Source organism: Festucalex cinctus, chromosome 6 (genome assembly GCF_051991245.1).
Source record: "Festucalex cinctus isolate MCC-2025b chromosome 6, RoL_Fcin_1.0, whole genome shotgun sequence".
Lineage (NCBI taxonomy): Eukaryota > Metazoa > Chordata > Actinopteri > Syngnathiformes > Syngnathidae > Festucalex > Festucalex cinctus.
In genome coordinates, this window is record NC_135416.1 from 28820683 (window position 1) to 28844856 (window position 24174).

Sequence of the window (24174 nt, forward strand, 5' to 3'; positions counted from 1 at the left end):
AATTACAGCAGAGCTGGAACAAGCGAGGTCACGTAGGTTAACTGAGAAAGGAATAGAAGAAAAATTGCAGATTCATTTCTTTGAGAAGACAAAGATTAAGAGAGTTGTCTAACAGAATGAATGTAATGACAGCTTTGATGAAGGATGTGGAAAACGTATCATTGGTGCAAGATGGAATGGAAAAAGACTTTGTTTGCCTGTTAGACGAATTCAATCGTCTCAACAAAGAAATAATGAGCCTTTGACCTGAAGATGAGCAAATGCATGACCAAGAAAATTGGTTTCAACCCAAAATGGCACCCACACAGTACTTTATGAAAACAACTAAAGAGTGGATTGCAGCTACTACACACATATCCTACTTAAAAGAAAATAGTCAAGAAGATTATCAGCAGAAAGATGGTGTGCAAATACGGAAGGAGATTAAAGCTGAAGAGGAGCTGCAAGATTGTGTTCAACCGGATGATAGTGCATCACAAGCTGATGTCTCACAAGGGTCACAAGTAAGCAACTCATCAGCATGGTCTAGAGTCTCGGCGACACGTGCTAGACAAGAAGCGGAGCATGCAGCATTGTTGGAACGTGCCGCGGCAATGAGGAAAAGGCAGCAACTGGAGCAAGAAATGGCTAGAATTAAAGCTAAAAAAGAAGAACTTGAGATTGAGACTGCATTGGCAAAAAGTAGTGCAAAGCTGAAGGTGCTTAATGAATATGAAAGATCAGAAGATGGAGTGAGCCAAGCACAGCGGTCAAGAAGCAAAGGAGCTGTGAAACAGGAAGTGACTCATGCGCCATCTCTTCAACGGGATGTGAACTTTCACAGACAGCCACAACTGCCGCGCATCCAAGCACCACAATTAGTTCGACAAGACTTCAGCTTGCAGTCCAACACTTGTAGAGAAAATAACATGCTGAAGGTCATGGAAAACAAAATGTACTCGCAGAATTGCTTGTAAAGCAGCAGAAGCAGTCTCAATTGCCAACCAAAGATATCCCAGTGTTTAGGAGTGATGTATTGCACTACAAGACCTTCATTCGCGCATTTGAGCATTCAATAGAACAGAAGACTGACAACGATCAAGACAAATTGTACTTCCTGGAGCAATTTACAAGTGATGAGCCTCAAGAACTGGTACGCAGCTGTGTTCATATGCCACCCAGTCGAGGCTACAAGGAAGCAAAGCAACTGCTTCACAAACACTATGGAGATGAATTGCAAATTGCCAGTGCGTACATTGAAAGAGCGTTGAAGTGGACACAGATCAAGTCTGAAGACAGTAAGGCACTAAATGCTTACGCAATGTTCCTCGTAGGTTGTCGCAATACTATGGAGGACATCAATGGAGGAAATGAACAACCCCACCAACTTACGAGTTGTGGTCTCAAAGTTGCCCTACAAACTAGGGGTGCACAGATCGATCGGCCAGCCGATTTATCGTCCCCGATTTCCTTAATTTTGGAAGATCGGTGATCGGCCGATCCCTTAAAAATAAACCGATCTTTTCCACCAATCTCATCTCCCTCCTCAGAGGTCTGAAAAAAGCCTCTTCTGCTGAGAAGACTAATATGATTTCATTTTTATTTGAGAGAACTACTTCATGTGCAGTTAAAACAACCCGTTTGTATTATTTCGACGATATTGTTCATTGTTTTCCAATAACACAAGACTGGAACACTGAAAATATAAGCTGCTTGACATGAAAAAAATCGGTATCGGCAAAAATCGGGATCGGCAGGTCAGACTTTTTAAAAGATCAGGGATCGGTGATGGGCTGGAAAATTGTGATCGGTGCACCCCTACTACAAACTTAAAGCGTGATGGCGTGCTGAAGCTTACAGTATCAAAGAGAGACGAGGCAAAAGAGCAAAGTTTGATGACCTCGTGAGCTACATTGAGCATCAAGCAAAAATAGCAACAGACCCTCTCTTCAGTGACATTCCAGACAGCTGCTCAAACACCTATGGAAAAAATGACAATGAAAAGCCCACAGTTAAGAAAGAAAAACGTAAGAGCTTCGCAACAAATGTCTCCACTGAAAAGGCCAAAGGAAAAGAGGAAAAGGTAACGAAACAAGATAAAGTAAATGCATTTGAGAAGCCATGCATGTATTGCCAGCAAGCTCATACCTTAGCCACATGTAACAAAATCAAGAATCAACCATACAAAGACAGAGTGGAGTTTTTGAAGTCCAAAGGAGCATGCTTTGGATGCTTAGCTTTGGGACATAGCAAATTCTGCAAGAAAAGAATTGAATGTAAGGAGTGTAAATTAAAACACCCGGACATCCTCCACAAGCATAAAGAAGAAGATTCTGCCTCCCAATTAAAGAACAATGATGCTCAAGAAGAAGATCCTAGCCCACAGGCTGCAGTTGCACGAGAGTCTGCTTGCCTCATTGGGGCTGGAGAAAGTGAATGTGTGCTGTCCATAGTTCCGGTGAAAATCAAATCGAGAAAGAGCGACAAACATGTAGAAACATACGCTTTTATGGACCCGGGAAGCACAGCAACCTTCATCACAGAAGACTTGCACAAGAAATTGAGTGTTAAAGGGACACCAACCCAAATACTCTTGAGCACCATGAGTCAAGGCAAATCTGGAGGACTGAAATGCATAAATAGTTATGCAATATCAGACTTGGAGGTATGTGGACTGGAAGAAAGAAACTATATTGAGTTACCCAAGGTGTACACTCATGGTGACATCCCAGTGTGCAATGCGAACATTCCCAAGCAATCTGGAATACGAAAATGGTCTTACATCTGCCAGAGATTCAAGCGGATGTCGGCCTACTTATTGGAGCAAATTGTTCAAGAGCAATGGAGCCATGGCACGTTCTAAACAGTCAGGATGGAGGACCTTATGAGGCGAAGACTGCAATTGGCTGGGTCGTGAATGGTCCCGTAAGAAAGGAACCAAATGGCAGTGACAGCAAACAGCAGCATTGTTCAGTGAATACGATCACAGTGGTGGAAATTGAAAAGTTACTGGTGCAGCAGTACAACACAGATTTTCCAGAGCGCATCTATGATGACAAGCAAGAGATGTCACAAGACGACAAACAATTCATGGAATCTTTGGAAAAAACAACAACCTATGAAAACGGACACTACTGTGTGGGATTGCCGCTCAAGAACGTCAAACTACCAATGCCGAACAACCGATGTATGGCAGAGCAGCGCATGGTGAGTTTGCACCAGAAGCTTAAGAAGGACTCTAAGTTCTATGAAGACTACAAGGCATTCATGGATGCCATCATAGAAAAGGGATATGCCATTCAAGTCCCAATTGAGCAGCTGAAGAGAGACGATGGCCTGGTGTCATACATACCGCACCATAGGGTTTACCACCCAAAGAAAAGAAAGATAATAGTGGTCTTTGATTGCACCGCATCTTTTCAAGACCAGTCCTTGAATAGTCAACTACTACAAGGTCCTGACCTGACGAACACGCTAATTGGCGTCCTTCTGAGATTTGGTGAGGAGCCAATTGCGATGACAGCCGACATTGAATCAATGTTTTATCAGGTGAAGGTACCAGAACATGACGCTGACCTTCTACGCTTTCTTTGGTGGCCAGACGGCAAGTTTAACGAGCCCCTAAAAGAGTTCAGAATGACAGTTCATCTTTTTGGAGCAACCTCATCTCCAAGCATTGCATCGTATGCGCTGAGAAGGACTGCAGAGGATAACCAAACCACTGCATCCCCCGAAGCTGTCCAAACAGTCTTGCACAACTTTTACGTAGATGACTGTTTGAAAAGTGTTGCTACAGAGGAGGAAGCAGTGACCTTGATTAAAGACCTTCGCATCTTGTGTGCCAAAGGAGGATTTACTTTGACGAAATGGACACGTCATAACAGAAATGTGCTCAAGTCAAATAAAAAACTTGGATCTCAGCTGCGAAGAGCTACCTGTTGAGAGAACGCTTGGCATACAGTGGGACACAGAAACAGATACCTTCGTCTACAGCATCAAACTGCCTGACAAACCGATGACCAGAAGAGGAATCTTGGCAGTCGTTAACTCAATCTATGACCCCCTTGATTTGCTGTCTCCTGTTATCTTGCCTGCTAAACTTCTTCTCAAAGATCTGTGTAAAGAGCGTCACGGATGGGATGAAAACATCAGTGAGAAACATGAAAAGGATTGGAAGAGATGGAAGGAAGATGTTACCCACCTCTCCAACTATCACGTGAACAGGTGCGTGAAACCTGCAAATTTTGGACGCACTGTTTCAGCACAGTTGCACCACTTTTCGGATGCATCAGAGTACGCATATGGTACCGCATCTTATCTGTTGCTGAAGAACAAGCAAGGACAGAAGTGTTGTTCTCTCGTGATGGCCAAGTCAAGGTAGCCTCATTCAAACAGGTTACTATTTCCAGACTAGAGCTGACGGCAGCAGTGGTCGCTGTGAAGATAGACAAGATGTTATGCCAAGAACTCAAAATTCCGCTACAGCTATCTATCTTCTGGACCGATAGCACTACGGTGCTCAGATACATAGACAACGATACTGCTCGCTTCAAAACCTTTGTGGTGAATCGAATACACATGATCAGAGAATCCACCAAACCTTCACAGTGGAAGTACGTAAGAACTACAGAAAACCCAGCAGATCTATCCAGCAGAGGTGTCAAGGCCAAGAGTTTGACACAATTAAAAGCGTGGATTGACGGACCAAGTTTCTTGCTGAATGATGAGTGTGACTGGCCGGAGCAACCCATGCAAAGGAAAGAAAGTCTGCACGATGATGTTGAAATCAAAAGTAAAGAGACAATTAACATGATCACAGTGAAAGATGAAGTGGAACCAATGGACAAGCTGATCAACTACTACTCAGAGTGGCAGAAACTCAAAAGAGGTGTGTCGTGGATTTTAAAAGTTAGGAAGACTTTGCGACAACAGACAGACAAAAGAAAGGAGTTGTCGGAGTCTGTTAACCAAAAGGAAAAGGACCCTGAACAGCGAAAGTCAACCATTGAAAGTGACGTGAAAAAATATAAAGCAAGAATGAAAAAGGAACAGCTTACGCTGGATGACTTGATCGATGCAGAGTTGGAAATAATCGAGTACAGTCAGAGACAACATTTCAGTGACGAACTCGAAATGCTACAAAAGGGAAAACAAGTTAGTCGCAACAGTCAGTTGTTCAGACTCGATCCTGTACTTGAAGAGAACACCATGAGGATTGGCGGAAGGCTCAGCAAGTCAGCCATGCCAGAAAACGCCAAACGCCCAGCAATCATATCGAAGTCCAGCAGAGTTGCCACGCTAATCCTGACAGACATCCACCAAAGGACAGGACATGTCGGACGCAGTTATGTGTTGGCGCAACTAAGACGCAAATACTGGATTCCACAAGCCAAATCGGCAATCCGAAGGATAATCAACAAGTGTGTTGTATGCCGTAAGATGACTGGAAAAGTTGGAGAGCAAAAAATGGCAAACTTACCCGAAGATCGTCTCCTGCCAGATAAACCCCCGTTACAAATACTGGTGTTGACTTCTTCGGGCCCTTTGAGGTGAAGAGGGGCAGGACTACAGTCAAAATATATGGTGTGCTGTTTGTCTCACACCGAGAGCAGTGCATATAGAAGTCGCAGACAGCCTTGACACAGACTCTTGTATAAATGCGATTCGATGCTTCATATGCCGCAGAGGTCAAGTTACCATCATGCGCTCTGATAACGGCACGAACCTAGTGGCAGCTGAAAGGGAATTGAGAGAAGCAATTCATAAACTGGACAATGACAAGATTGCAAGAACTTTACAACCGAAAGAAATCAAGTGGATATTCAACATCCCAGCAGCCTCCCATCAAGGCGGGATTTGGGAGAGGCAAATTCGAGCAGTCAGAAGAATCCTCGGTTCCATCATAAAAGAGCAAGGGATGAATGATGACTGTATACAGACAATGATGTGTGAAGTTGAGAGTATCATTAATGGAAGACCACTCACTCTCATCTCCGATGATGCAAACGATCTCGAGCCTCTGACACCGAACCACTTACTGCTGTTGAAACCGCAACCTAACATGCCTCCTGGAATATTCAACGCTGATGACATGTACACAAGAAAAAGATGGAAACAAGTACAATACTTGGACTTATTCTGGACTAGATGGACTCGTGAGTACCTCCCACTCCTTCAAGAGCGCCAGAAGTGGTCAACAAGAAGACGCAACTTCGCAGTCGGAGATGTCGTACTCCTTGTGGATAACACCTCTCCTCGCAACTCCTGGCTCCTGGGGAGAGTGGTCGAGACTCTACCAGACTCGAGCGGAATGGTACGACGAGTCAAGATACAAACCAAGACCAACATACTGGAGAGACCAGTGAACAAACTCTGCTTGCTAGAAGAAGCAGCTCTGAAAGAAGGATTTTATAAAAAAAAATTGAGGAAGTTTTTTCAATAGATTTGTTATCTTGTTTACGAACAAAGTTATTGTAAGTTGATGTTTTGTTAGAAGTGAGTAATTGCTTAGCCTGCCTGCCTAAACAATTAGGGGCCGGATAATGGAGGAGCCAATTGTGTATTGGTTAATTAGTAGTGTGTTCTACATATTGTATATTGTCGCTAGAGTCATATTTACACCTTTTGCATATTGGATAATTTAGTTAAAATTAATGGTGAATATTATTTTATGCATATATTCGAATTTATTTGTTTAAAAGTATAAAGAGAAATTGTTTATTTCTTTATTGGAACTATTTGTTTGCAGCGTCACGTGACTCGCGAATGTGCGTAGATAGAACGTCAACGAGCTGGACATCAGGGATGTCAGGGTTCCGGCTCCATGAGCCCTTCCCCTCCTTCCTCCGTGTGTGTGTGTGTGTGTGTGTGTGTGTGTGTGTGTGTGTGTGTGTGTGTGTGTGTGTGTGTGTGTGTGTGTGTGTGAGACAAGGCAGCTAATTAGGTGGATGAGAAGCAGGTGGAGCAGCAGCCAGGTGTGGATGATTACCTTGCCAGCCTACTTAAGCCAGCCCCGGACCACATCTCGGCGCCAGAACGTCTTGAGTAGTATACCAGTCAGTAGTGTCCAGTTGACATACTCACTTGTTTGGCTTGCTCCCTAACTTATTGTGTCCCACCTGTCCAGGCCATCTCCACCGGCTCCCGCCTTGCTTGCTCGCCTGTCATCCTGCCTGTTCACCGGCTCACCACCTGTCTCTCTGCTCTTGGCCGTCCTGCACCCTGCGGGCACTCTCCTGATCAAGTTGGGCCACTCGCCTGCTTCACACACCTCTGCTCATTAAAGCTACTTACACCAGCCCAACTTGTCCTGTCATACCTGCATTTGGGTCCTCTCTGTGCTCCCCATCCTAACAACATAGGACAGATGAAACCAGCTCATGATAGAAGCGACATAGTTTTTTGACCAGACGATTTGATCTTTTTGGACGTACTTGTATTATTTTTATTTTTTTTTAAATAGTAAAAATCAAGACATGGTCCTGTCGTTTGCGTTCAAGACTTATCGTTACTCTGGTTTCAAGGGTGTTCGTTTTTGTGGAGTAACACCTACAATCACGATGATCATCTCGATCTTTTTTTTTTTTTTGCCTCGACAAGATGGCGTGTATCGGTGTGTCTGGCGACTCTCTTGTCTTGGCTGTTTGTTGATGGCGCTGTGAGCTACAGCAGCCGTCTTTGTCTGTCTTCTTGTCATGTGGCGTTTCGTCTTTTGTGTGGACCCGATTTGGACTGGACTGTTCTCGGCGGTTTGGCCGTGATACAAAAGACAGCTTATCCAGCAATAATATACAGACTTCCAAACAAAATCTTCAGTGAGAAGCATAAATCCCTCAACAAACTAAGCAGTTTGCTATCCACAATCAAAACAGCTTTAAAATAATATTATACAACAACTGTTTTCTTAACATGTAATGTAAATGCAACGTTGAGACAAATCATCTCCGACTCATCATCATCATTGCCACAAGTGGCGGATTCTTCTCTAAATGCGAGAGGTGCTGTCACATGTTAGTAGTGTGTTGCGGGTGGTGAAGATTTGCTTGTGTGTGACTGAGTGGGGAGAGCGGAGTGCGCATGCGTTGGTGGAAGGAGCGGAAGAGAGAGCGTATCAGGGTAGGTGCCATAGGAGACAAAGTGTGTCAGAAAATCCTAATAAAGGATGACTGCAGTGGGACCCACTGTCTCCCAGTGTCTCCTTTTTGGCGACGTGTAATGGAAGTTACCCCCAGATGCGAAACCGGCCCTGGAGGAAAATGCTCACTTGTGCCTCCTGACCACGGTCGGGGGGACCGAGCAGGAAACAGTAACAAGTGTTACAGCTGTACTTAATCCTGGTTTTACATGCTCACCATGTGCGTTCCTTTAAGTGTCCAGGCGGCAAGCGTTACTTTCGTTCCACAAGCAGCGGTAGTGTTTCTGTCATTAAATAATTATGGAAAATAATCGTTTTTCAACATTTATGAACCATAATCTAATCGTCAAGTGTCAAACCGCGATGCATCTAATAATCGATGTATTGGCATGCTCCTACCCCATATGGCCCTGTTGCCTTCCTGGGCCCAGTTGTTCAATTCTCGGTTATTTTAACCACTGTTCAAATAAACCATGATGAATATTTATTATAAATAAATACATAACCGAAAATACCGAAAATTGGGACCGTTGAATACCGGTATCGACTCCCAGTAACTGAGAATTCGAACAGTACTGGTTCAAATGTGAAAGGTGCCCTGGAAAAAGTACTATTCCCATTGAACTTTTTGATCTTTTGCCACATTTCAGGCTTCATACATACAGTAGTATGTAGTTTCCATGTTGGTTTCATCCCATGATTCCATTTTTACGCGTGGGTACATGTGTGTGATGTGATTGTTTTATTCATGTTGCATGCATGCAAAAAATCAAATCTAAAATCATCAAATCTAAATACATACTAATACTAAAGAAAAAAAAAAACTAGCCACAAGCGCGGTGGACAAATGTTTGACAAATGTTGTAACAAGGACACCTGTTCCAATCAAGTGGGGTTCACAAGGCTGTGTGCACACTAACACGTGCTGGCTTAAACACAAAAATGAAAATGAAATCAATCAAGCCACACAGCAATCGTCAAATGGCTGTTTACCTGAAACGTCCCCTCATCAATCCACCGGCTTCTACGGACTTCCGCGTTCCCCGGATGAAACACCGTGGGCAAACGTATTCACGCCATCGATGAAACGGGCAAGCTGCGTCGCCCATCCCCATGTAGCTAAGCACGAACTAAATTTCATAACTTCAAGATGACTCTTTCACTGTGCATATATCAGCCCATGTCATATGATGTCTATACTATCTATTGCTTCGTGTGTTATACTGTATAGCAGTGCACAATAAGTACTGGTCGGGTCAGTTCGGTCAGTTCAAAGTAGAATTTTTACTTGAAATGCATCTTTTGGTCATCAATTTTCGCCAAGCATGGCTTTACTCAGTGCAGGATTCTTCATAGGGCCCATTATACAAAAGTTAGGCTTGCCAAAATGTTTGACAGTCACACTGCTTTGTGACCGGTGCAAACTGGTTAAAGCTGACTTCATTCATTTGTTTTGGCTCCGCCCTTCTTTAGATTCATATTGGTCTGATATTTTTGCAGTTATCTATGGTCACGGGGAAAGATATTGTTGCAAATGTTTTGATTGCTATGTTCAGTGTACTTCCATCTGCGCTCCGTCTTTCTTCAAATAAGAAGGACATGATAGCATTCTCAACTTTGCTGGCCAGGAGGCTAATTCTGCTGAGATGGAAGTCCTCGGCTCCGCCTACAACTGCGGATTGGATTTAAGAGGTACTCTATTTTCTTGAACTGGAGAAGATCAGATTGACTTTATCAGGATCTGAGTACTCATTTGAAGAGACCTGGAACCCATTTTTGTTATATATTAAAGGAGCAAACAGTCCTAATTTGGATGCCTAATTTGGACTGTAATGAGGACCTATTTGTCCTGTATCAACTGCCTTTACGAGACATCTGTTACTTTTATTTTGTATTATTTTATTTATTTTTTATCCTATTTTGTTTTTGTCTTTTTGCCATGATTAACATGGTATATTTTTCCATTGACAATGAGATATGTGCCCGGGGAGAGGGATAGGGTATGTTCTCTTTTTTGTTTAACAAGAAAATGTTCATTATTTCATGTGAAATTTTTGCTTTTGAATATTGACATTATAAGACCAATAAAGAAAGTGTGACAAGAAAAAAAAATAAAAAAGATATGCATTTTTTCACAAAACCCTCGATATTTCCGTTATTTTTGTCAAAACAGGATTTTCGGTGAAACTTGCCTCTCTTCTGCTGCTGATTACTAAGGAATGACAAATGCTGGAGAGAATTTTTTTTTTTTTTTTTTTTTCTGATGAGAGATGAGGGTTCAAGCCTTCTTTTGGTGGGTCCCATGTTTATATACCCGTAGAACACAATATTCTGTAGGCCGTTAAAAATGGGTTAAAAACGTGTAAAATGGCTGGTACTGGGGGATGGCAGCACTGCAAATGGCTGTCATTCAAAGAGTTAAGATGCGACAATAGACTATAAGTAAGCAATCACTGTGAATTGCTAAATGGAGTGACGCACGGTAAGCTATTTGAGACATAATTACCCAAATGTATTGAGAAAAAAAATAAATCAAACCATTTTTAAATCACCACCCTCCTAAAATAACGGCCTAAGTCATTTTTTTTCCTGTTTGTTTTTTTCCAGAAACACGCAATATTGAATCAAATACTGTTTACTAATCATTTTATTTAAAAGGTAGAATTGAATCTGTTCATCAAAGCATGGAGATGATTTTAGCGGAGGTAGACAGCTTCCTGAAGAGATGGTAAAGGCATTTTTTTTTCTCTTTTTGGTGTCAAAATATGATTTACACCATTGTTTTAAGGGGGTGGCGATATGTATTTTGAACATACCTGAATCGTTTCAGCTCGCTTATGTCTCCATAGGCAAGGTTTAGTGTTTCAGGACGACTGGCGTAGAAGTAGTCTTTGTATTCATCCCACCATACCTCCACCACACGAACATAATTCTGCAAACATGACATGCACACATCATTTATATTAGGTTCAAGGATTTTATAATGAAAATTTAACCAAATAATTATTTAGTATTACCAAATGTATAAGCATGCATGAAAAACCTCATTTCATTTTACAGTGATAGTTATAATAATTCTATATATTTATATTATTTACAGGTTCAGGTCATGGGCAATTTAAAAAAAAAAAAAAAGTCGGAGAGGATGATGATGATGTGCCGTTGGAGAGTAGCGCGCCCTACAACACAGACCCTGAAAGTAGGCTTGACAGTCAGCTGGCCAAGTACAAACTTGAAGTGTACTAGGAAAGAAGAAGACACCCACAAGAAGATGTTGGCTCTGTCAACGCAAAGAAGTCGGAGTGAAACCACCATGTGGTGTAAATCATGCCATATACCTTTGCACCTAGGGGAATGTTTCACCTCTTACCACACACAAAAAAACCAAAAACAAACAAAAAAAAACTATAAATTGTAGGGGGAATGCATGCACACAAAGATACTCACCTGTAAATAGTTCAAAACACATACATACACAACACACACATACACACTCCTGTAAAAAAGTTCATCCAGTTTTTGTGAAATGTTAAAATTGTATATAGTTGTATTGTAAATAATTGGCGCAAACAAATGCCAAACAAGCGCGCGAGCATGCACACACGCACACAAATACGCATGCACACATACAGTGAGTTCAAAGTTCATATTTTTCTTGCATCTGAAAATGATAAACTGTTACATAATTTTTGTCAATCAATTTTGTGTTCAAAATTCCTTTTTCTGTGTTGGCGATGTTGTACGGAAGGAAACAACTGTTGACATGTCAAAAAAAGAAAAAAAATTTCATGTCAAAGTCAACGTTCCGCTTGAAATGCATTTTTTCCACAAAAAGCTCATTTTCTCCATTTTCTAGTCAAAAACAGAAAAACTAGTTAAACTTAGTGTTGTTCTATTGCCGATAACTAGAGAAGGGAGAACGTAAAATCCTCAAAAATGGCTGGCAAGCTGGAGCTCGCTTTTCGGAAAATGGCTGCCAGTGAATGCGTTAACCTGGCTTACTATTAAACACTTAAGCCATACTATGTTGTGGAGAATGAGGTCTTTCAGGACATGAAAGATGTTTCGGTATGAGCCCACGCCTACTAAAAGAATGTGCAGAGCAGCTAGCGATATCCCTCCAGACACTCGATAACATTAGTCTTCAGGTTGGCAAAGTTCCGGTTCTGTGGAAAACATCTAGTCTCTTACCTGTGCCTAAAGAAGCACATGCATCTGAGATAAAAAAAAAAAAAAAAAAAAACTTCAGACCTGTGGACTTGACCACCCATATCATGAAGACGCTGGAGCGGCTTGTACTGCGCTACCTCAGACCTCAGGTACAGCATGCACAGGATCCACTCCAGTTTGCCTATCAGTAGGGAGTCGGGGTGGATGATGCCATTCTTTATTTGTTGCACTGGACCTACTCCTTCCTGGATGTATCAGCTGGATATGTGAGGATTATGTATTTTGATTTTTCAAGTGCATTTGACACTATTCAATCTGATGTCCTCAAACATAAACTGGAGGGGTTGGGGTTGGAGTCATCATTCATTACATGGACACACAGCTACCTCACGGACCGGATTCAGTATGTGAAGTTGGGCAATAACATTACCTCGGACTCTGTTGTGAGCAATGTTGGTGTTCCACAGGGACCTGCGCTTGCCTCTTTCCTTTTCTCTCTTTACACGGCTGATATCAAACATCATTCGGACAATTGCCACATTCAAAAGTACTCAGATGACACAGCCATTGTCGCTTGCGTCAAGAACTGTCAGGAGGGGGAGTACAGGGATTTGATCACTGCCTTCTGTGACTGGAGCACTAAGAACTCACTTATTCTGAATATAAGCAAAACCAAAGAAATGATTATTAATTTTGGTAAGAATAAGAACATTTTTCAGCCAATCAACATATACGGACAGGACGTGGAACGTGTACATACATACAAATATCTTGGTGTTCACTTGGATGACAAACTGGACTGGAACATAGAGCACCTTTATAAAAAAGGTTTGACGAGGCTCTTTTTTCTGCGTAGGCTGAAGTCCTTTGATGTGTGCAATTGGATGCTGACTGTTATTAGTCTGTTGTTGCTGCTGTTCTTTTTTATGCTGTTGTTTGCTGGGGCAATAACATCTCAATCAGGAACCGCAACAAACTGGACAAAATAGTTAAGCGGGCAGGGTCTGTGTTTGGGGAGTTATTCGACTTAGTGGTGGAAGTTGTGAACGGGTGCTTGGGGAGAAAGGTGCAGGCCATCCTCAACAACACGAGGCATCCGCTGCACAAGACACTTTCTGCTCAAAGGAGCAATAGATCTGCTCGTCTTTTCCATGTGAGCTGTAGAACCGAGCGTTTTAAGACATCTGTTATTCCAGCTGCTATTTGTTTTTATAATAATCAGTATTGATGCAAACTGTTGGGTTTCTTTTCTTTTATACATTGAGTACTTTTGAGATGTATGTTTTTATTGTTTATTTTATTTATTTTATTGATACTATTGCTGGACAACTACATTTCCCTTACGGGGATTGATTAAGTAAGTAAGTAAGTAAGTAAGTAAGTAGGTAAGTATCTATCTATCTATCTATCTATGATAAAAACATTAGTGCCCCCGAAACGATGGGCAACTATTGACTGCTGTCTGACAATCATGCCGCAGTGAGTTGTTTTCAAGTTCAACTAATTTTTCACAAGAAGAACCTTGAAAAACATGAAGCATACATCAATTTATTCACTGCATGTATGGGTAGTGTACAGGAACTGTCACAAGAGTAAACATAATGGGGTAGATGACACGGACATCCGACTTCTGTGTTTCCCTTCATCAGCGCCGTTTCCAGCCACTGCTGGCCGCGTTCCAACACTCCACTCCAAAGATATTCATTAGTAGTTACAAGTTAAGAATGGAGTATTTTATGACGCAGATGCATAAAACAGCATTTTAAAAGACTGACAGTTCCTAATTTGGTCTGTAACAACAGAAATATTACAGATGCAAAAATTTTGCTCGCTGCATTTCCAAAGTAAAAGCAGATTTTTGCAAATGTGCCAATTACAAGATTTTGATCATTTTAAATTAAACAAGATATTCAAACCATGAAGAGAGTAACAACATAATAGCAAATTAATTTGACAACTGACTAATTGGTGAGTAAGAAAATAATCGTTTTGCACCGCTATACCAAATCGAATAGTAATCCTTCTGAATCGAACTGAACCGAATCGTTTTACAGTGGAACCTCTACTTACGAACGTCTCTTCATACGAAATTTTCGAGTTACGAAACGCCTCAACGGGAAAATATTGCCTCTTGTTACGAAATTAATTTCTAGATACGAAAGGTAAAAATACATTACCGAACGTAACATACATTCGGCTATGGCTATTTCCTACCATAGGTACCTATGAGTGTAAATACTAGATCGGTGTTTGTGCATCGTTCTGGCATCCCATTGGCTAAGAGGAACCTTCTACCATAGGTATGAGCGTATACGAGATCGGTGTTTGTGCATGTTTCTGGCATCCCATTGGCTAAGAGGAACCTCTACCATAGGTATGAGCGTAAATTGTTCACCAGTCGGGCGTTTGCTCACTAAGATGATGTTTGCCTTGGACATTTCCGAAAGATTGTTTAAATAATAAAAAAAAACAAAAACAAAAAAAAAACAAAAAAACAAAAAAAAGCAAACATCCATGGATCAGATCTTTACAAAACACCAGGCAAAAAAAAAAAAAAAAAACACTTCTGAGAGAGGAGAACATGAACCAAAGAGGGCAAAAAACGATGAGGACAGCAGTTAAAAAGGTAAATGACCATCATTTTTATTCTTTACTCTATTCTTGGTTTTTTTCATTATGCACAACTCTCATTTATTGAGCAATAATCGAATTGTAACATGTATTTGTTACATGTTTTGATGCATTTTTATGCTTTATAAAACATTTATGTCTGAATTTTGGGAGGCTTGGAACGGATTTGGGCATTTACATGGAAAATGCGTCTCTACTTACAAAATTTTCTACTTAAGAACTTTCGTCCAGAACCAATTAATTTCGTAAGTAGAGGTACCACTGTAGTTTAAAATCGAACCATCCGTGTATCGGATCGCACCTAATGTATCGAAATGTGCATTGAATCGTCTTGATTGGAGATTCACACCCCTTACCTATTGACAGGTGACGTCATCTTCAGCCAACAGCAAGTGGGAAAATGTGTTTTAAAGGTATAATTGCACGTGAAAAATAATTAAGTTATCAAATGAATAATGGACAAAATATGACCTTTTTACTGCTAAAAACGTCTCAATGAGTTAAGTATCCCTTTATCCTGTAAAACAGTGGGTGGTGTTCTTATTAATTTGTTAATTTGTATTGCAATGGCTCTGTTCCGAACTATATCGAATGAAAAACAAAGTGTGTGCTATTGTACCTTCAACGTAGGTGAGGAACCAACATGTGCAGGGGGAGGATTGCCTTGCCAACCTTGAAGTCTGTATATATGCCCAACACGAGAGCATGGGACAAAGAGCAGTTGGCCACCACACTGCCAAATCTACAATGACAATACAATTGAAGTAGAAATTTGCACCTACTTTGCAAATTTAGCAAACTCCTCAATCAGTGACACTATCGTACCTTGTATGATATTTCAAAATTTTCTCCTCCCCATATTTGCAATCCAGGATCATATAGGCCCAGTTCAAAGAAGTAATCACGTTCAATAGCAAAGAGACCACCTGCCATGGCTGGAGACCTATGAATTGAGAGCCACACACAAAAAATAAACCATGAATTACTTTGTCATAGTCATGATAATTAAAGCAGCTATATGGAAGATTTAAAATTTAAAATCGCTACTGCCACCTGTGGCCGAAAACAAACTGCACGCTCATACACGCTGCGCGCACTCGTACGTGCACAACCTCAATACTGAAGACTGGGCTCTTCATATCCATGTTTTCAGAGGTAAGACGTTTTATTATGTTAGACAAAGCTGGCCACTTCACGGAATGAGACTCTCGATCCCCCACTAAACAATTGATGTCCACGGGACGTGCAGATCATATTGCTTTAGTCGGTCGAAGTCCAGTCCTGTGCTGTACTCCAAAACGATGTGCAAATTACGTCAATTAATTGGACCTCATTCCGATGTTAATATGCAGTTACATATTGTAGTCACCCCGCTCGACGGACGTCAACCTGATTCTAGTCATTATTAGTGTATGTCGCCCCCACGCTAGCGTCATTGTGCATTAGACGAAAGGTGGGCTGTCATTTATGGAAATTGACGATTGTGAAAAACATATAGACCCATTCACTACTTAGTGTGATACGGCTGTGAATGTTATTGCCATTCAGTAGTACCGTTCACATTCCGTTAGCATAATGTAGCTACAATAGGCTGTTTTCACGGAGGAAAATAAGGCAACATTTAGCCTGATTGAAACGCCGCGGAATGGAACGTCAGTTCTTTATAAAGTCATTCTGTTCTATTACATTCAACTTTTACGCCCCTTTCACGCTAAATGTTGCCGTCCACCTCACTTTCACCCCAATAGTTACGACCGAGAAGTGATCGATCTTGAGGTTACTGTTATTTGAAAACAACACATTTTCTTCTAAATGTCAAGATACTCGCTTCTTACCTTTTGGAGTAGAAAGAAAGCCAGCTGTGAATCACTTTTCTAATCCAAGTCCGATCTCAAATCTCTCCACCGCTGAAATGTCAAACCAATGTTCACTCTCGTTCTTCGTTCTTGCCCGGCGTCGGTCACTATCAAGTTTAGATTTTTTTTTTTTTTTCGTGGCACTTGACATTGTTTCCATTTTTTTTTCTTTTTTAAGCAGCTTTCCGCGGAGTAACAGCGGGTGTCTGGGGCAGCGAAAATCTGTACAAGTTCCGTCTTCGCGACTACAGGAAACAACTGACGAGAACGTGCATGACATCACATCCCGCAGACAGAGGGCGGGAAATTCGAAGGATTCGGACCGGACGCTTCCTAAATAATATTGGCCAGAGGCTTGTAGGAGTACCCATTGTGAACAGCTAAGATGTTGATCTACTAATTAGGGCCCGAGCAGCGACCGCTGCGAGGTCCCTATTGTTTGTGTAAAAATTATTATTATGAGGGCCCGAGCAGCGACCGCTGCGAGGTCCCTATTGTTTTTGTAAAAATTCTTCTTCTTCTTCTTCTTCTTCTTCTTCTTCTTCTTTATTCTCCGCAAACGATCGCATTTTTGAGGACCTAAACATTTACGAAAACTCACCGAAATTTGCACACTCTTCGGGCCCGGCGAAAAATTTGATATTCTGATGTTGTCATAACAACAAGACTCTATAGCACCCCCTAGCAAAAAAAAACAAAAAAACAATCCCGGCACGTTTGACCTAGAGCTACGAAAATTGGCAGGGACTTGTAGCACCCCGGGACGCACAAAAAGTCAATTGGGACCATGTAGCAAAAATGTACAGGAAGTGAGTTATGAATTTTTGAATGTCCAATTTTGGCCCATTTTTGCACATTCACTGTGGTCATACTTTTCCCACCTTTGCAAACAGTTTTTATCCGATTGACTTCAAACTTGGCATGTATCATCTCAAGACCTGAGACAAAAACTGGGCAAAATATCTTGACTTTTCGCAATACTATATGACGGGGGCGGGGCATCGAATATTGCCTTTAAAATTTCATTTGTCCAGAAAGACAAAATGCTGAATAACTCCTATGTGCAAGGTCCAAAAAATCTCAAACTTGTCATGCAACTTAATAGTCACGGCCTGAAAATATCTATATGATAAAATTCTGTTATATATATAGCGCCACCTAGTGGTGACAATAAATGTCATACTTTACGTTTTTAGCTACTGTGCCTAGCTCGTGAAGGGATCCAATTAAAAATTGGTCAGAAAAGTCTTAACATGTTGATCATGCCCCACACCGAATATTGTAACTTTTCGCCAAAGGGTGTGGCCGTTACGGTGCCGCAAAGTCTGAAGATTTTTCGTGACAATAAAAGCTGCATTAACTTGACCCAGATGATCCTATCTTGTCAAAATTTCACACAATTGATGACAGTCCAGCCCTTAACTCATCTACAAACTTATATTTCATCTTACTGATAGCGCCACCTACTGGCGATTTTCTTTCTTCCGATTTTTCTTCAACGTTTTTTTCCAACCACGTTAACTGGACCTACCTCATATTTGCTCAGATGAGGGTTTCCGCCTTCATGATGTCACAACATGAAGTTTGTGAGTTTTCGTGAATCGCACACACATCTGGCCTGGCAAAATGAGCAATATTTTATCGTAGAATGTGCTATTTTTCCAAAAATGACTCAATAGCGCCCCCTAGAAATTTTTAACGAAGCAGCCCCGCTTGTACGTTTAAGCAAAAACGACGAATATTTTTAGGTGTATGAGGGAGCCAAAGACCTACAAAAAAAGTCTCTTGGACCCATATGCTAAAATGAACAGAAAGTGAGCTACGAATTTTTGAATGTCCCATTTTTGACGATTTTTGCACATTTACAGGGGGCATACTTTTGCCCACTTCTCCTACACGTTTCATCCGACTGAGTTAAGACTTGGCCTGGACCATGTCAAGACCTGAGCCAACGACAGGGGGAAAAATCTTGACTTTTATAAATACTATATGATGAGGGCGGGGCATCAAATTTTGTGTTTCGCACTGAAAAAGGATATGCTTAATAACTCCCCGGTACATGCTCCAAAAAATCCCAAACTTGACATGTATGTTTATAGTCAAGGCCTGAAGCTATCTATATGACAACATTCAGTTATATATGCAGCGCCACCTCGCCTTTGAGGCATGAAAAAAAAAATACCCCACTTACGGTATTTTTACAAAAATTGTAAACACATTTCACAATGAAAAAGGATATGCTTGATAACTCCCCGGTACATGCTCCAAAAAATCCCAAACTTGACATGTATGTTTATAATCAAGGCCTGAAGGTTCTCTATGACAACATTCAGTTATATATACAGCGCCATCTAGCCCTTGACGCATAAAAAAAAAATACCCCACTTACAATATTTTTACAGAAATTGTAAACTCATTCTCAGTGTGATAACTAAGTCATTTATGAATATTCTTTTACCTTCCACCACTCAAAATGTTCACTGGCATCAGACCTATCCAAACATACGTATTTTTTATTTTGTTTTATTTATTTTTGATAGCCTTTATGGACGTTAAAAGCAGTATCGTGAACGAAGGATATGCTTAAAAACTCCCCGGTACATGCTTCAAAAAAATCCCAAACTTGACATGTATATTTATAGTCAAGGCCTGAAGGTATCACTATGCCAAAATTCAGTTATAAATACTGCGCCACCTAGTCCTTGAGGCATAAAAAAAAAAACAGCAACCCCACTTACGGTATTTTGAACAAAATTTGTGAACTCGGAATTGTTATAACTAAGTCATTTATGAATATTCTTTTACTTTCCACTACTCAAGATGTTCACTGGTATCAGACCGATCCAAACATATGTACTTTTTTTATTTTGTTTCATTATTTTTTTTTTGATCGCCTCTATGGACAATCAAAGCAATGATTGTGCAATGAGTATGAGCGATGATGGGTATATATTCTTTTACAAATAAATAAAAACAGTCAGGTCAACTCATTCCCTAAAAATAAAAAAAGCACGCTGGTTTTTGCAGATCTTAACAAAAACCAAAACCCATTGAGCTTGACACACACATCACACCTGGCAAAAAAAAATTCACATGTAAAGGTTTAGCATGGCATGTTCAAAGAAATTTTGCTCCTAATATGCCAGTACCCCAATGTGCGAGTACCCCAACGTGCAAGTACCCCAACGTGCAATTACCCCAACGTGCAAGTACCCCAACTTGGCCCGGGCTGCGAGGGCCCTTTATAGCTGCTTGCAGCTCTAGTTAGAATATGTTTCAGTCATAAATGGTCAAATAAAAAGGCTATTGTTAAGATATTTTTTGGGGAAATCCTCCATATAGTAGCTTTAAACATTACCCACTTCATGTTTTTGTTTCTGAGGTGGGGAAAAAACACTTCAAAAGAAAAAACAAAAAAAATTGAAAGGCCTAAAAAATATCAGTGCAAAGTACAGTAAAAAGAAACAACCAATAAATATAAGCTATTATGAATCGATAATCAATTGAGGGATGGTGATCAGATGGAATAACAGTTTAATGAGACGGCCCAACACAAACATGCCATTTAAGCACCATGGATACTTCTCAGTGTTTTTCAGGGGAAAAAAAGGATGGATGGATAGTATTTTCAAAACACATTTTCAAAACAGAGTGTCAATCTTAAGTAATTGGTTGGGAATCTTAATCATCATCTTAATCACTGCCTGGATGCGCCGTAGCATTGTCTGGGTGTCCTGGAAGCCCACCTTTTCTTTGATGCTTGCTGTCAGCTCTTTGTTTTTGGGTCTGGTGGCCCTCATTTTCCTCAACAATACACAATAGATTCTCAATGCTTTCCACAAGTTTACTGAACACGAAGGCAGGAGGCTCAACACCTCCTGCTCATCAAAACAAGTACAAAACACCTGTACAATCAATTATAAAAAATAAATGAGCTGATAAATTTACATTATCAGAGAAATGTAGCGTTAAGTGCCAAATATGAAAATAATCTAACAGTCTAATTTATTATATTCTTAATTATTGTGTATTTATTGTGCTGAAGCATTCCCACGTTATTTTTATTCTCCACACTTTTTTGCCGCGTAACAACTCCCACATGATACTTCCAATTTTCATTGTTCAAATTTCAACTTTCTTCAAAAATTCACACCCCCAGGGATATATATGTATATCGTCTGACATTACTTACAGTACAGCACAATTCACCTAGCGTGATGATAATTTGAAGGCATACATAAGAGCTCAGGATGTACAAAAAAAAGTCTCTTGGAGCCATGTGCGAAACCAAACAGGAAGTCCACCATTTTGATTTACGTTGGGATTTGTAGCCATTTTTTGTGGCCTTTCTTAGGGGTCATATTTTCACGAACTCCTCCTACTAAATTTATCCGATTGTCTTCAAACTTGGTGTGTTTCATCTTAAGATGTTTAAGATGCAAAGTTATCGAAAGTTTTTTATTTTGTTGCATGCTGTTGCCATAGCGATGCATTGTTTGCCAAGTAAATTGCTGCTTTGTTTTGCTCTATACATATGCTTAAACTCATGAAACTTTGCACACACGTCAGACTTGTCATGAACATGAATATTTTAGATTTCTTGTGCAATTTGCAATAAATGGCCCAATAGCGCCCTCTAGACATTTTTATGAAGCATTTCCGATTGTATGATTATGCTAGATTTGTGAAAATTAAGACAGATATCTATCAGCCTAAGACCTACAAAAAAGTATTATAAAGCCATTTGCTAAACCTAAGAGGATGTCCGCTATTTTTATTTTATTTTGGGAATTATACATCATTTTTGGCTTTTTTCATGAAACTTTGCACACACAAGGCATGGAAAAAACATTAACATTTTAAATGGTCCTTCTTCTATGTCAGTACCCCACGTGCCAGTACCCCGACGTGCAAGTACCCCAACGTTGTGCTCAATAGTGCCCTCTATACATTTTTATGGAGCATTTCCGATGGTATGAGTCACCGAGATTTGTGAAAATTGTGAGGCATACCTATCAGCCTAAGACCTACAAAAAGTATTCTGTAGCCGTGTGCTAAACCTAAAAGGAAGTCCGCCGTTTTGAATTTATTTTGGGAATTGCACACCATCTTTGGCTTTTTGATAAAACTTTGCACACACAAGGCTTGTCAAAAACATTTTAGATGGTCCTTGTCCTATTTGACAGTACCCCAAAGTGTCAGTACCCCGACGTGCAAGTACCCCAACGTGGCCCGTGTTGCGAGGGTCCTCTATTTTATTTTTTTTTCTAATTTTTTTTTCTCCTTGTGGTATTTTCTTGCATAAACGAGGTCATATCACCATAGTGGAAAATTTTATTTAATAATTTTGTCTCAATTAAAAGATTCCTATTTGCCATTTCCGGTGGCCTGTGAAAATTGCTTTATGATAACTTATCATGGATGTGATGTCTCAAATGCTTTTGGTCACATGAAGAAAATGAAAATGTTTGTTTGTTTGTTTTGTTTTGTCCTACCAGCCTACCCCAAGTAATACATGAGGGACACAAAATTATTGTATTTACAAGTCAATATAGCCTGTGTGTATTTTGGGGCGGGGTGTCATTGTGACTCTTTTGAGAGAACCATTTTTCATATTCAAGTTAAATATTTTAAAGCTCATTTTTATGTTTATGTCGTCCCATTTAAAAGAGCATACGTGAAAATGTGTGGTGATATTTGCGACATATGCAGGCAGACTGTTCATTTTTGACGCAACAAAGAAGGGCCTGTCCGGCGTCGTATGAAATAACATCGACAAGCGATCAAAACATTATATTAGTATTTACGATACATTATTACATTAGTCTACATTGCATACAAGGCACTGCCGTATGTCACAACTTTTAATTCCCAACTCTGATTGAAGGAGCAGATAGCTCCGCGGGTGTATCGTGGCTGCATATCCCACGCTCGAGTTCGACATGGTTTAGTCAAGTGTGTGAATGTAGTCATTTGAATTAAAAGTAGACAACGATTCATTAAGAAATCAATCGTGTAGAATATCTCTGTTTGAATGACAATTCGCCGGTAACCGGACCGATGACAACATAAGGCGCTTTCACACCGCAGGAACTTATGATGGAACTTCCATATGTTCCGGGGGAGTTTGTCCAAAGTTTGCGTTCACACACAAAACCAGTTCCGGGTCTGGGGGGGTCGGAACGGTACTACCTAAGTTCCTAGGCATGAGGAGGGTATTTGGGTGTACCCTGAACGACACAAGGTGGGGGCGTGTTGTCTAGTGTGTTATGATTGGTTGACTGGATGAGGAGGTGTGTCGTTTTGGTTAGATGATTTTTTTAGATGATTTTTTTACTCTACTCTATCGGGCACTACGACTTTTTCTTCAAACATTTCGGCAATGGAAGGATTAAAAAACCGAGAGGTGGACGGACGAGGAAGTACAGGCTCTCCTGAGCAAACATGGGACGAGGAGACCCAACGGCACTTCGAAAGTCCAACAAGAAACGATAATAACCGCGAAGCAAGCAGAGTTAACATTACACACACAAAAGCAGGTGAGGGAAAAACTAAAGAAACTCCAACAGGACTATAAAGGAAACTCAAGGACCACAACAACCGCAGTAGAAATGACCGCAAAATTAATAAATGTATGTAAGACTGGACGACATTCTCGGCCACCGGATGGGTTGTACCACCAATAGTACAAAGGAGGACTCTGCAATCACCATGCTGGAAGCAATGTGCAAGGACACGGCAGTGTGCGAGGATTCATTGCCAACAGCCTTGCTAACACACGAAGGTAAGACAGAATTGCCTCATGCACATCTTTGTATATATATTTATTTAGGTCGATGCTTGGTCGCAACGTGGCTTTTACACCGCACTACCATTAAACTGTTAGCGTAGCATGTTAGCTTAAGCTTGGCAAAGTCACGCATCCAGGGCAACTCCGAGCCCATGTAATGTGAAATCATTCCTAAATCAATTAACCTAGTAAACGAAAAGTATTGTAGGCAGCTAACGCCGAAATAGCCCTGCTTTCAGTGACGAAATTGAAAAGCTTCGTGAAAAGGACGTGTGGAAGCTAGGCATACTATTCACTGTTAAAAGCAAAACAACCACTTCGTTTTTTTGTTTTTTGTTTTTTTCCTTAATACAAGGCTCTGCATTCAACGTAACTAAAACGTTTTAACTTGTTAGCCTCATCACCTAACAACTCATAAAAAAAACAAAAAACAAAAAAAACAACAACAACTCATAAACAGTTCTAGGGAAATTGAAATGTAAGAAAAATAATGTTATGTACTGTGACTTACAGCTGGACCTTCTCTGTGCTCTCCTTTACGTTATGATGCCTCCCTGAACAGTCCTGGTATGTTTCATTTCATTTTATATAACTTCAAAAGCTTCATTTAAAAC

At 40.6% G+C, this 24174-nt stretch overlaps 2 protein-coding genes across 10 annotated transcripts in view; one reads left to right on the top strand and one right to left on the bottom strand.

The window, feature by feature from the left end:
- galnt7 (UDP-N-acetyl-alpha-D-galactosamine: polypeptide N-acetylgalactosaminyltransferase 7) overlaps positions 1 to 24174 on the bottom strand; it is a 246524-nt gene that overhangs the window by 110664 nt on the left and 111686 nt on the right. For all 8 annotated transcript variants that reach the window (XR_013284129.1, XR_013284130.1, XR_013284131.1 and 5 more), the window contains 3 exons: positions 15740 to 15857; positions 15534 to 15656; positions 10930 to 11045 (listed from right to left, as the gene is read on the bottom strand). Coding sequence is in view for 5 of the 8 variants with exons in the window: in XM_077525661.1 (XP_077381787.1) it covers positions 10930 to 11045; positions 15534 to 15656; positions 15740 to 15857 (357 nt within the window). In the remaining 3 variants the exon portion in view is untranslated. The remainder of the gene's footprint in view (positions 1 to 10929; positions 11046 to 15533; positions 15657 to 15739; positions 15858 to 24174) is intronic.
- Positions 1491 to 7260, top strand: LOC144021408 (uncharacterized). Of its 2 annotated transcripts, none has more exons than XM_077525664.1 (2): positions 1491 to 7034; positions 7106 to 7260. In XM_077525664.1, exon 1 carries the CDS (start codon positions 4159 to 4161, stop codon positions 5530 to 5532), a length of 1374 nt encoding a protein of 457 aa, XP_077381790.1. In that variant the 5' UTR covers positions 1491 to 4158; the 3' UTR covers positions 5533 to 7034; positions 7106 to 7260. Both variants share the same exon structure in this region, with proteins under 2 accessions (XP_077381790.1, XP_077381791.1).